The sequence below is a fragment of the Ictidomys tridecemlineatus genome, chromosome 1, assembly GCF_052094955.1.
Source record: "Ictidomys tridecemlineatus isolate mIctTri1 chromosome 1, mIctTri1.hap1, whole genome shotgun sequence".
Classification (NCBI taxonomy): domain Eukaryota; kingdom Metazoa; phylum Chordata; class Mammalia; order Rodentia; family Sciuridae; genus Ictidomys; species Ictidomys tridecemlineatus.
In genome coordinates, this window is record NC_135477.1 from 33751531 (window position 1) to 33764581 (window position 13051).

Sequence of the window (13051 nt, forward strand, 5' to 3'; positions counted from 1 at the left end):
AAGAGAGATAGACTATGATGTGAAGGAATATTAGGAGAGATGTCCAAGGATCTTTGATTTAAATGTAGCATATTAATTTATCATTGTCAAGTTTTAACTTAAAAATGTTAAAACTTTGATAGGGTTATCTTTGGGGACCAAAGAGAAAGTAAACCTAATTCAGTGCCTACTGACTAACAACAGGTAGCATTTTTTTGAGTGACTCTTACAGAATACCAGGTGCACACAGGCATTACATGCATCATTTAATCTCATAAAATAGTTTAATTCTTGAAATACATAATTTTACTGGGTTAAGTTTATAATTCCCTCAGAAAGTACAATAAAAATCATCTTAGTGAGTTACCAAAGATCCCTCAAATGCTAATACTAGAAGACCATGGGTGTACATATATAACACCTCTACATTTCAACTGCCATATTCTTTTTCTTTTTTTGATATTGAGGATCAAGCCCAGGGGTGCTATACCACTGGAGCTATATCCCAAACTTGGATTTATTTTTTATTTTGACACAGTCTCATTAAGTTCCTAAGATGGGCCTCAAATCTGACTTAGACTCTAGAGTTGCTGGTATTACATGAGTGCACTGCTGTACTGGCCTTTCAAATTCCTTTTTTAATATATATTTTTTAGTCATTGATAGACCTTTATTTTATTTATGTATCTATATATGGTGCTGAGAATTGATCCCAGTGCTTCACACATGCCAGGCAAATGTGTTACTGCTGAGCCACAGCTCCTCAAATTCTTTATTGAAAATTTTTAAATCAGAAAATTGAAGCCACAAAAGAATATCTAGAGACTCCCCAGCACATGTACCCATCTGCCCATCTGCCAATATTCCATTTATTGAAGGTCAATTCCATCACTTGTAAACTATATTTCATCACCTTACCAATTCTTCCAGGTCTCAGTTCTAGCCAATTCTTTCTGACTCTCTACATCATTTCCCCCCTACTTTTTAGTGGCTTACTTCCATCAAACAAACTTGTTGTTATTTCTTCTGTCTTTTTTTTTGTTTTTTTTTAAATTTCAATTTTTATTTTTTAGTTTTCGGCAGACACAACATATTTGTATGTGGTGCTGAGGATCGAACCCAGGCCGCACGCATGCCAGGCAAGCACACTACCGCTTGAGCCACTTCCCCAGCCCATTTCTTCTGTCTTAATAAAAGAACTCTTGACCCTTCTTGACCCCTTAAATATATTTCTTTGCTCCTTTGTAAAAAAAATTCCTCAAAAGAATTGTATCCTTCCTTTAAATTCTCTCTTGGACTCACTCCACCAAAACTGCTCATAGCAGTTTCACAACCTCCACATATCTAAATTCAATGGTCTAAGTTCACTCTTCCTCTTATTTGGCCTATCAGCAACATGACACCTCTAATTCCTAACATATGGTTCTTCAATTCACTTCTAGGACATCACCATCTCTTGCTTTTTATCTTACCACTTATTTTTCAAACTCTTTAGTTGGTTCCTCTTCTTCTTGACCTCAGGAAGCCCAACCTCCTAATCCCTACTTCATCATACTCCCTATTCGATTACTTTGCTTTATTTATATTCTCTTTTTCCAAAAGTGCTTACCATAATATACTCTAATTTACTTATTAAATCTACTTCCACTTACTATAACAAGGGTTGAGTAACTATTACCTGTGGGCCCAATCCAGCCAGATGACTTTTGGTAAATAAAGTTTTATTGAAACATTCCACATGCAAAGTTTAAAATACTACTATCTGGTTCTTTACAGAAAGGGTTTCCTGATTATTACATTAGAACATAAGCTCCAAAGGGAAAAGGATTTCTTTGGTTTTATTTACTTAAAATGTTTTTTTAGTTATGCATGGATACATATCTTTGTTTATTTTTATATGGTGCTGAGGATGGAACCCAGTGCCTCACATGTGTGAGGCAAGCGCTCTGCCACTGAGCCATGATCCCAACCCTGGTTTTATTTATTAATGTATCTCAAATTCCTATATTCTCAAATAAAATGAATTTTCTATTGAGGTACTTATAGTAGTTGGAAATATCTATTACTGAAGTGACAGAATTTCTTTAAAAAAACAACCCATCATAATACTTTTATCTATCACAAACAATGGCAATCTAGATTTTTGAACTGTTTTTCCTTAAAAGATTGCAGAGGGCTTTCACAAAATGAGCTCATTGCCCCCCAGTTCCCTGAATCACTGGTTATCATTTTTTTTTTTTTGTACAAGAAATCCTTTTGGAAGTTTTCTATGCATTCCATGGGTTGAAGATTTGCCAAATACATACAGACTGCATTTTATACCACTGAATTTTAGTTTGTTGACAAAATTCTGCCTTGGCTTTTGCCTTAAGTTTACTTTGCCTAAATCTTCATTGCACTTCCAGACGTACCATTCCAAGATTAGTTTAATATTTAGAAGGGGGTGGACAACAAAAAACCCAGTGTTAAACATGCTATTAGAATAATAAACTGCCACCAAAGGGAGGCACTTTTAAGAGCTAACGATTATATAGGCAAGATATGTGGTGACTAAGAACAATCACTAAAATCCTCTGGATAACAGTCTACCTAACTCATACTCTTCTTATCAGGGAGCTTATGTGCCCTATCCTATGGCTTAGGGCCATAATCTTAGGAAAATAACAACAGTCACTAGCTGCTTCTTATTGTCAGATTATAGCATAAATAATTATGGAAATAAGGAAAGGCAAGACCCTAGCCCTTGAAAAGCTCCATTCTAATGGAGCAGCAGCATAAATATATGTATCATGAAAGGTAAAAATCTAGGGGCATACAAATTTCATTATTTTAAAAAGGAATTATTGGGGGGAAAAAAAAGACATTATTGAATTTTTAATGCTGTGGTGGGCCTTACCACTTATTATGCTCTCAACAGAAATGATGACTAAAGAAGTTTTATGTAACTTTTGAAAATCCAATAATTTAAAGGGAAATAAAGAAGTCTACAATTAAAAGGAAATCTATTTTGTGAATTCTTTTGTACAATAAAGAAACTTTTGCAAAGATAACTATATCCTAATATTTTGGGTAAACTCAAGATTTTTACATTTCAGATTTCAGTGACATCAAAAAGTGAACTGAAAATATTTTGGAAACTCATTAGTTCATGTCTATTAAAAAAAGAAACAATCAGTTTTGTCTAGCAGATACTACAAAAGTAGACTTTTGAATGACAACTATTGTCATTCAAATTCAAGTCTATGCATGCATGGTTGTTAAAGGTACATTTTGGACTGTGTGCAATGATGCCAAACTGCAGTCCCAGCTACTCAGGAGGCTGAGGTGGGATGATCACTTAAGTCCAGAAATTTGGATCAGGCTGGGAAACACAGTGAGACCCTGACTCAAAAAACAAAAGAAAACAAAAAAGCCAGGTCTTGTGCACACCTGCAATTCCAAGAGCTCCCAAGGCTGAGACAGAGAATCACAAGTTTGAGGCTAGCTCTGTCTCAAAATAAAAAGGATGTAAGATGTAGTTCAGTGGTAGGATGTCCTTGGGTTCAATTTCCAGTACCAAAAAACAAAACAAAACAAAAACCCAACAACTAAAAACCCCTAAACAAACAAAGAGTACATCTTGAAATTTAAGAAATTAGAGACTGAAGGGCAGGTTGTTGATAGTGTTCAACATCTGTTGGCACAGCTTATAATAATACCCAGAATTTCCAGGGCCTATTTCTGGGATACAAAGAATATCCTCAAAACACCTATGATCAATTCTTGAGAAATGTTATCACTGTGACTTGTCAGAGTGCAAAAGTCTCTTAAGACACAACATGATTTAATGAGCACACACAGGTGCTTCACAAGACAACCTCATGTAAAGTTTCTGTAAAGACTGAACAGCTCCCATGAACTCCAAGGTTTCTGGTAAGTGGCCAACAGTTTATCACATAGATTTAACAAGTAAAATAGATACCACACAGAAGCCACTCAAGTTCCTGTTTTTTTTTTTTTTTTTTTTTCTTTTTCTGCTTTGCACTGAACTGGTTTTGACTAAGACCCAAACTCAAATGCCAACCAGCTAGGATAAGAATACCAATCCTATTTTCAGTGCTATCCACAAGTGCAGATTTTTGAGGTCACTAAGAGTCTCACAATATAGTTCTAAACTTTTCTCTTTGCTCCAAATCTTTTTGTAGCATTCTATGTCTGAAATGTTCTGTTCCTACATTGATTAAATCTGTATGAAAACTCAACTTCCCAGCAAAAACTAATCTAACTTGATAAAGGCTCACTGGTTTCCCTGGCCCACCCTGGTCATATCCCCTGAGGCTTCCTTTATATACTACTCCACAAAATGCACTTACCCCTTTGCTTGTACATAATATTAGTACTTTATGTTCTTGTTCAATGTTTGTTCAGTTGTCTCAATATCCTTTATGTCTGTCCATGTCAGCATCATCTTAAGACTGAAAACTCCCAAGGGACAGGGGCCATGTCTGTTTAACTCGTTTTGTACAGTGCCTAGGACAGAACCATGTATAGATAGGTGCTTAAAAAATGCTTTTTGATGATGATTGACATCACTCTCAAGGACCCTCTAGGCCACAGCTATCTCAGAGCATCAGCACATGGTATTTGGCTGTATGTTGGAGCACTTTGGTCTACTCCACAGGACAATGGAATATAATGGCATAGGACCTAGCTGCAGTACCCCGTGGCAAGTATTTAACTCAATCTGTTATTAAAATGGACTTTTTAAGGCTGGGGCTGTAGCTCAGTGGCAAAGCACTTGCTTAGCATGGGTGTGGCATTGGGTTCAATCCTTAGCACCATACATAAACAAAGGCTTATATTCATCTAAAACTACAAAAAATAAAAATTAAAAAATGGGCTTTTAAAAAAAGTAGTAATTACATGGTCAACAAATGTGGATTTTATTGAAGACATAATACCAAACAACCAACTGGATTAAAAGTTCAAAGTAGCTGGGTGCATTTGGCAAACGCCTATAATCCCAGTGGCTCAGGAGGCTGAGGTGGGATGATTGCAAATTCAAAGCCAGTCTCAGCAACTTAGTGAGATCCTGCCTCAAAAATAAAAAATAAAAAGGGCTCTGCATGTGGCTCAGTGGTTGAGTACTCCTGGGTTCAATACCCAGTACCAAAAAACAAACAAACAACAGCAACAACAACAAAAAAGAGGTGGGGAAATATATGGGAATGTTGATGGGACAAAAAAAGTTTTAATTCTTTAGGACTGGATTCATCACTATCTTAAACACTAGACCTTTGGATGCTACATCTAAGAGTTTATTTAAGCTTCATTTTTGATTGCTCTACTTGTAGGTTGAGATTTTTATCATCTTCATGCAAGAAAAAACATCTGCGAATTCAGGCTGTAAGTTGCTTTGCTTAATAACAAGAAGTCAGTCATTAGATTATATAGAGAGAAGGGTTAATTTTATTAGGTAGTTTTTTAGATAACCAAACTAATAGTAATTGATTAAAAAACTCAAACAACCCCATAGAATGAAAGATCTAGGGTACGGTACTCGTCTACTTTGACCCTAGGTGTACATTACATTGCCATAACTAATAATTAAAAATCAACATAGTAGTTATGATTATTATAGTTTGTGCCAAGGGAACGCTTCCATTTTTTTTTCCCCTCACAAAAACAGAATAGACCATAGAATACTTGTGGGCTATAAGGTCAAGTACTAAGTATTTATTAGGCATGGAATATACAACAATTTCTCATAAATATTCTTTAAATAATTGAAAAATCTTATAGCAAAATTAAGAAATGTATGATAGTATGGTAAAAACTATACAGATTGTTAAGGTAATTTTAGGTAAAGATTATAGAGGGGATAAGATCAGAAAGTTTTTTTAATTGCTTTTTTTTTAAGTCTCTGATGTGAAAAAGGAGGCCAATTCTAAGCAGAGAATGAAAAGTACAAGTAAATAAAGTCAAAACCAAACAGGGTTGTCAAGACCCTTTTAATGAGAGCTGACTGCTGAAAAAACCTTTAAGGTGTGATAATCACCACCATTGATTATCTTTAATTAATACATAAAACAGCACTATTTATTATGGGAAGCAAGCCTTTTCCAACTAGTACCCCCCCTTCATGTTTTAAAGTAATGCTTTTTTTTCCCCCCCTTTTTGAAATGAGATCTTACCCTGTTCCCCACAATGGCCTCAAACTTCTAAAGGCTCAAGTGATCCTCCTGAGTAGCTGGAACAATTGGTATGTGCTACCAAGCTGTTTAAGTAATGCTTCTTAAATTTAATGTATATAGAAATCAACTGATGATCTTATTAAAAATGCAGATGTCAATTCAGTAAAAGCGGGGAGTGAGTAGGTGGTGCTCTGCATTCTTAACAGCTCCCATAGGATGCCAATCAATGTTGCTCATCCTCAGATCATACTTTGAATACCAAGGTTTTTAAGTCAGTACATGTGTACAACTGGCTTACCTCACTAGAAAAAAAGAAAGCAAACCCCAAGATGGGGTTGGGGTAGCAAATAGTGAGAAGGATGCAACTGAGCTTCCTATCAACAATGAAAACATACATTCAACATCATTTATTCATTCATTCCTGCCACCAATAAGTCCTAGAAAAGAAGCAGAATTGGCCAGATAGCCAGTCAGAATGAAGCTAAATCCATATGAAAACTTAGGGGGGAAAACAACAAAAACAAAAAATTTCACCCCCACCCCAAAACACAGACCTCATCCTGTAGAATGTTAGCTATCACTTTTTCCTTTCTGCGTCTTTTCTTGTCTCCTATTCCTCTTTCTAGTTAGTATTCCTCTTTCTACTTAGTGCTCCTCTTTCTAGTTAGTGCTCCTCAGGTGTCATTTAGGGACAAATAGCAGTTCCTGGTAATCTATCAATTGGTTTACAGACAGTTTTAAGACAAAATGATAAGAGTTTTGACCCTGAAGAGATTTTTTTTTTTTTCTTTTGTTGGTTCTGGGGAACGAATCCAGAGGCTCAAGATGCTAGGGAATTCTTTACCACTGAACTACATCCCCAGCCCACATTTCACAAATTTGAAAAGATTAATTAGGACTTTCAAATAAATTATTTTAGGTTTTTAATTGTTGCTATATTGCAAGGGACATCGAAGATTTATAAGAATATTTAATAATATTCACAATAAATGAATCAATAACTCAAGAATATTAATTCAAAGAGTAAAAATGAAAATTACATTTAACTCACAACGTCATAAATGATAATAGCATGCTCTTAGAATGAAGACTGTATCTCAGAGTGAGCTCTAACCAGTGAATCAGGAACAATTAGTCTGCACTAGAAAATATTATTGTTCCTACTGTATTGCAATACATTGTATTACATATACCAATAGGAACAAGCCACTGAAGTATTCACATAATTTTCAACCACTCCAGTAAATCAACCTAGTCTCTCTTATGAATTTTGTAATTAGAAGCAAAGATTAAAACTATAGTCAAGGTATTTGATCTTCTTTTAACAAAACAAGTATAATTATTGTCAGCTGTAAAACTAATGACAAATATACTCAAAAAACAGAACATTATACTGGCAAAATTCTAAGAGATGATAACAACTGGACATTTTATGTGTCTGTGTTAGTTTTGCATCACTGTGACCAAAATACTTGACAAGCGCAACTTAAAAAAAGGAAACTTCATGGTTTCAGAGGTCTTAGTCACAGATGGCTAAATGCACTGCTGTGAGCCCAGAGGAAGGAAGCACATCATTGTGGATGGACATGGCAGAGAGAAGCTGCTCCATGTATAGCAGCTAGGAAGCGGAGAGGGGAAGAAGCCACTGGGAAGATAAACCCTTCGAGGGCACACTCTCTCCTTCAGCCATGCCCCACCTGCCTACAGTTACCACCCAGTCCATTCAAACTATGATGGACTGATTAGGTTACAGCTCTCACATGAAATCATTTTACTTCTGAACATTCCTGTATTAACAAAGGAACTTTTGGGGGACAACTCATATCTAAACCATAACAATGTGTTATATAGTGAGGAAGAGTAATTACCACAGATCTATGCTTTTAGGTATTTGTTTTATGGCTGCATGAAACCACCAGTGTACTGAGTTTGGATCAACCTTTGGCATATCCATTTATAATATGTAAATCAAGAAAAACTGACAACTTTTGAACTTTTTTTGGGGGATGGAACCAGGCCCTTGAATATGCTAGGCAAGTGCTCTAACATGGAGCCAGCACCCCCAGTCTTTCAAATAAATTATTTTAGGTTTTTAAAATTTAAAATTTTTAATCCTGATTATCAAAAAACATGATTGAGAGGGATTTTCTGATCCAATAACTATTTTTAAACCTTGTCTTGAAAAGGTATACTGGGATCAATATAGGCAGGACATTAATTATGGGGGTAACAAGGAAGACCCACTAAGAACAAATTCACACGACTTCATTTACTGACCACAGCTGACATTTAACAATATTCCCTCATAAATCAGTATTAAAAAGACTACAATGGAAATTATGATGTAATTCAAATTATCCTTGAACAGGTATCTTCATGAAAAAAAGAAAAGCAGCAGCAAATACAGATTATGCTTCTCTATCTTGCATTCAGACTCAAGATTTAAATTTTATGACATTGCTGTAAAATATTTCTATGATTTTAAATAGTTTTGGTGCTGTATCTACATGACATATACTACAGTGAATAGCTTGAACCTATTATTTGGCATGAAATAAACAATTTTTTTGGGGGGGGGTGGTACTAGGGATTGAACCCAGAGGTACTCTATCACTGGGCAACTTCCCCAGCCCTTTTGATTTTTCAAATTGAGACAAGGTCTTACCAAGTTGCCCATGCTGGACTTGGACTTGCTATCCTCCTGTCTCAGTCTCCTGAATCACTGTAATTATAGGGATGTACCACTGCACACAGCAATAACATTTTTTTCCCCCAGTACTGGGGCTTGAACCCAGGGCCTCAAGCATATTAGGTAAGCACTGTCACTGAGCTACATCCCCAGCCCTAATAGTACAATTCTTAAGGATAAAATAATATAGACCCAATCATGATAATCTCTTTGGCCTAGCCAAAGAGTTTCACTCTTTTCCACATAGCATCTAGGCATTTTCCTTCCTTGTTGTAGAAAGATATCAATTAAAATCACATTCAAGTTGGGTACAGTGATGCATGCCTGTACTTCCAGAAACTCAGGAGACTGAGGTAGGAGGATCTCAAGTTCAAGGCCAGTCTCAGAACTTAGTGAGACCTTGTCTCAAAATAAAAAATTAAAAAGGCTGGGGATGTAGCTCAGTATAAAGTACCCCTGGGTCCAATCCCCAATACCACAAAAATAAAACAGAACAACCTTGTTCCCGGCCAGAACCTACAATTACTGCCTGAAAACATATATCCTAAAACTGAACTCAAACAAAAGGATAGATCTACCCTACTACCATCTTCCAAACTGAATATTAAGCTTTCCTGTTAAATGGCATACATCTGTCAACTTAGTACCTGATCAAACACCACATGTAGATTTTAATAATAATTCTTATAATAATTTTTATGTTCACCATCTGAATATCTAAAACACCCAAAAGAATCACCTTATATTTGCCACTTTTCTAATAACTTATAACTAAAAGGTAAGCTTATCTCATTTAGTAGAAATAAAAGAGTAAGGAAAAAACCCTGGGTTAAGTATGAAAATCTAACTCTGACTTTGTAAGCCAGATATAAACATGGTGAGAGACAAAAGCAATAACTGCCTTTTACTAATGTTCAAGTTTTTTGCAATATTGTTTTGATTTTATAATGTACACATTTTAGGTCATTCCTTTGTGTTTATCTAAAATTGGTAATGATTGTGAAGACCTATCATGGGTCCAAAAATTTCAAATATTTGAGAATACTATTTTTCCCATTACTTAACTTTCTTTTCGTATGAAGCTATAATTTCTTCTTATGCATCATGTTAGAGGAAAAACAATAAGGGAAATTGCCCTTATTAATAACTTCTTGCATTAGAAAAGCATTTCATAAAAAAAGTATTTCATTATCTGCATTTATAATACCTCATTTAGAAAAAATATGGTTTGATTTTAGTAGGAACGACACTTACAAAAACCAATATATCTAATAATTTCTAATTTCCCTCCCCAAAGTCATTCTTTCCTTTGGACCTTCCCAGAATCCAGACTGTCTTTCTATACCTCTTGGTTATAACTAAGGGTGATATCAAAAGCAATTACCAGCTATCGTGGCATAAACACCAAAGAATGATACCAGCTCATAAATGTATAGCTATACTGGAATAGGTTCACTAAATATTATCCTTAGTTACAGCTTCTTTTAAGCAGCCTGCTATACTTTTTCCATGCTTGCCCCATTCTCAAAGACCTTCGGTTACTCCTTGACTGCCAATTCCCAGAAAGAGATAGCCGTTTTTAAGAAAGACAACCATATAATTGGATTCCAAACATAAATTTAACTCAATATCTTATTAAATCTTTAATTTCCCTACATTTATTCCTTAACAAAATAATTAAGGAGAAGTATTAGAAAGAACTGCTTTCTTTCTCTTTTAACAACTTTCTTCAGAGAATGTGGTTCTTTAAGTCAGCTTTTTATTATAGCTTTGTTATTTGATAATATTTACACAATTAGATATTCATGTTCTTTTTCCTCTCAACCACATGAAAATAGTTAACACATAGATAAAGGAATGATTTGGTCATATATTAAGGATGCTGTCAACTGTTAGCAAAACAAATGTCTGACATTTAGAGAAGAAATAACAGAAAGGGATTGTAAACATTCCCAGAATGCCAAGATGGGTCATTTAAAAATAAATCTGAGGGGCTGCGGTTGTGGCTCAGCAGTAGAGTGCTTGTCTAGCACGTGCAAGGCCCTGAGTATGTATGATCCTAAGCACCACATAAAAAAAAATAAAGGTAATGTGTCCAACTACAATTAAAAAATAAATATTAAAAAAAAAATAAATTTGAGCTCATAGAGTTATGTAATAACATCAAATGTTATTTTAAAAGACATTCTTACCCAACTTTGGAAAAACTATTAAGTATTCAGCATTGCACTGAGGGCATGCCACTCTGGCTGTACTGTTTCCTCTTTGTTTTTCATCAACCCAGCGCTGCAGACAAGCCTGATGAACCCATTTGGTAGATCCTCGGCACCTGCATGGTCTCACCCATTCAGCTGTTCTATCATCTTCATCAGTGGCAAAACAAACCCAGCAACTTCTGTAAATTAAGAGGGAAAATGATGTTTATTTTTAGGATTTCAGTCTCTTCTACACTGTAGCGCTTACTTAAGAGGATGAACCTACTTTGTTATATGATAGAACCTCAATCCTGCTGAAAGACTATGAATACATTCGAACAATCAGTATATTCCCAATAGAACATCTTTAATTTTTGTTTTTCCTCATCATCTTCTATAGCATCTTTTTTCTGAAAATTTTTATTATGTAATTTCCTCCATCTTTCTAGAAATTCTTCACTCTCACCAGTGAACCAGAGTTCAAAGAGACAAACCTTAAGCTGCTTTTGTTTTACATAAGAGGATAGTTCTTTAAGGACTGGTAAACACAGGAATACGTGAGATTTAGTGTTCTCCCTATTGTAACACTAACCTCTTCTGTGTATTTGTGTGTGTGTGTGTTTTTGTGTGTGTGTGTGTGTGGGGCAGCGGGTAATGAGGATTGAACTTGGGCCCTTTACCACTGAATATATTCCTAGCCTTAAAAAGTTTCCCAAGTTGGCCTCAAATTTATGGTCCTCCTGCCTCAACTTCCCAAAGCTGTGATTATAGGCATGTGCCAGCATGTCTGGCTAACACCAACCTCTTGAATTTGGAAAAAAAAAAGTGTTACACAAATGATTTCACATAATTTCATTCAATTTTCAACTAAGGGGAAAAAAACCCCACTATTTTCCCTTTTTGGTAAAGTATAACTATAATGTTTAAAAATTTATGAAACTACAAAGGATAAGAAGACAGAAAAAAATGTAGTGATGATAAATTTGGGACTAGTCAACATGTTTCCATTGTAGGTATGTTTGGTTTTCCTTTTTCTGGAATTAAATTATATTATTTATATTTCAAATCTAGAAACTTTAAGTTGGAGATGCTTATGTTTAAAAAAAACCTATTGCATTGATTAATTCAAAAACATTTTTTTCACTTTTCTTTAAAGGTACTTTATGAAGTCTGATTTTTCTTTATTGTAGGATAAGGCTACAATTCCTTATTATTTTTTCTCCCAATTAACACAAGTTTTGACATTGATTTTTCACTAGGGTAAATACAGTTCAATTCAATGAGACCATTCTCTTCCCCCTTTCATCCATTAAAAAGTTTGTGAAAATGGAAACTGCAAATTAAAGCTTATTACCTACTGCACAATTTTTACTTAGTTAGATAAGTGGTTTCTATCAGAACTACAAACTTAAACTATGCTCAGAGATAAAGACTGTATAGTCAGCTACCAAAGATGGGTAAGGTCTCCAGTTTTTGAACAATAGGAACAGAACAGGGAAAATAATGAACTGAATCCATGGCAATAATACTCAAAACTATAATTTTATTCAGTTTTCAAACTGAATAACATTTGCTTAGCACTCTGACCCACTTCAGCTAAGCTGTTTTGGCCTTCATGCTACTTTCATTTTTCTTTTAAAATGTGATCATAGCCGGGTGCGGTGGCGCACGCCTGTAATCCCAGTGGCTCACGCCTGTAATCCCAGTGGCTCGGGAGGCTAAGGCAGGAAGACTTCGAGTTCAAAGCCTGCCTCAGCAATTTAGCAAAGTCCTAAGTAACTTAGCGAGACCCTATCTCTAAATAAAAAATACAAAATAGGGCTGGGAATGTGGCTCAGAGGTTAAGCGCCCCTGGGTTCAATCCTCAGTATCAAAAACAAAACAAAACAAAACAAAAAAAAGCCAAAACCCTTCTAAGTTCATCCCCTGCAAAGGAAAAAAGAGGTTATAAATTTCTGACCAAACTTTTAAGAGTTTCTCTTTTTTCTTTATTTTTTGTCCTTCTCTCCAATGTC

The 13051-nt window shown here is 35.3% G+C and overlaps 1 protein-coding gene across 2 annotated transcripts in view; it reads right to left on the reverse strand.

The window, feature by feature from the left end:
* Positions 1–13051, reverse strand: part of Marchf5 (membrane associated ring-CH-type finger 5) — a 34714-nt gene that overhangs the window by 9205 nt on the left and 12458 nt on the right. Inside the window, exons 1-2 of one of the 2 annotated variants that reach the window (XM_040272292.2) lie at positions 11034–11167; positions 4332–4488 (exon numbers count right to left, since the gene is read on the reverse strand). In XM_040272292.2, coding sequence (XP_040128226.1) covers positions 4332–4347 — 16 coding nt within the window. In that variant the 5' untranslated portion in view covers positions 4348–4488; positions 11034–11167. Of the gene's footprint in view, positions 1–4331; positions 4489–11033; positions 11237–13051 lie in introns of those variants that run through there. The other variant, XM_005333732.5, reaches the window with a different exon arrangement.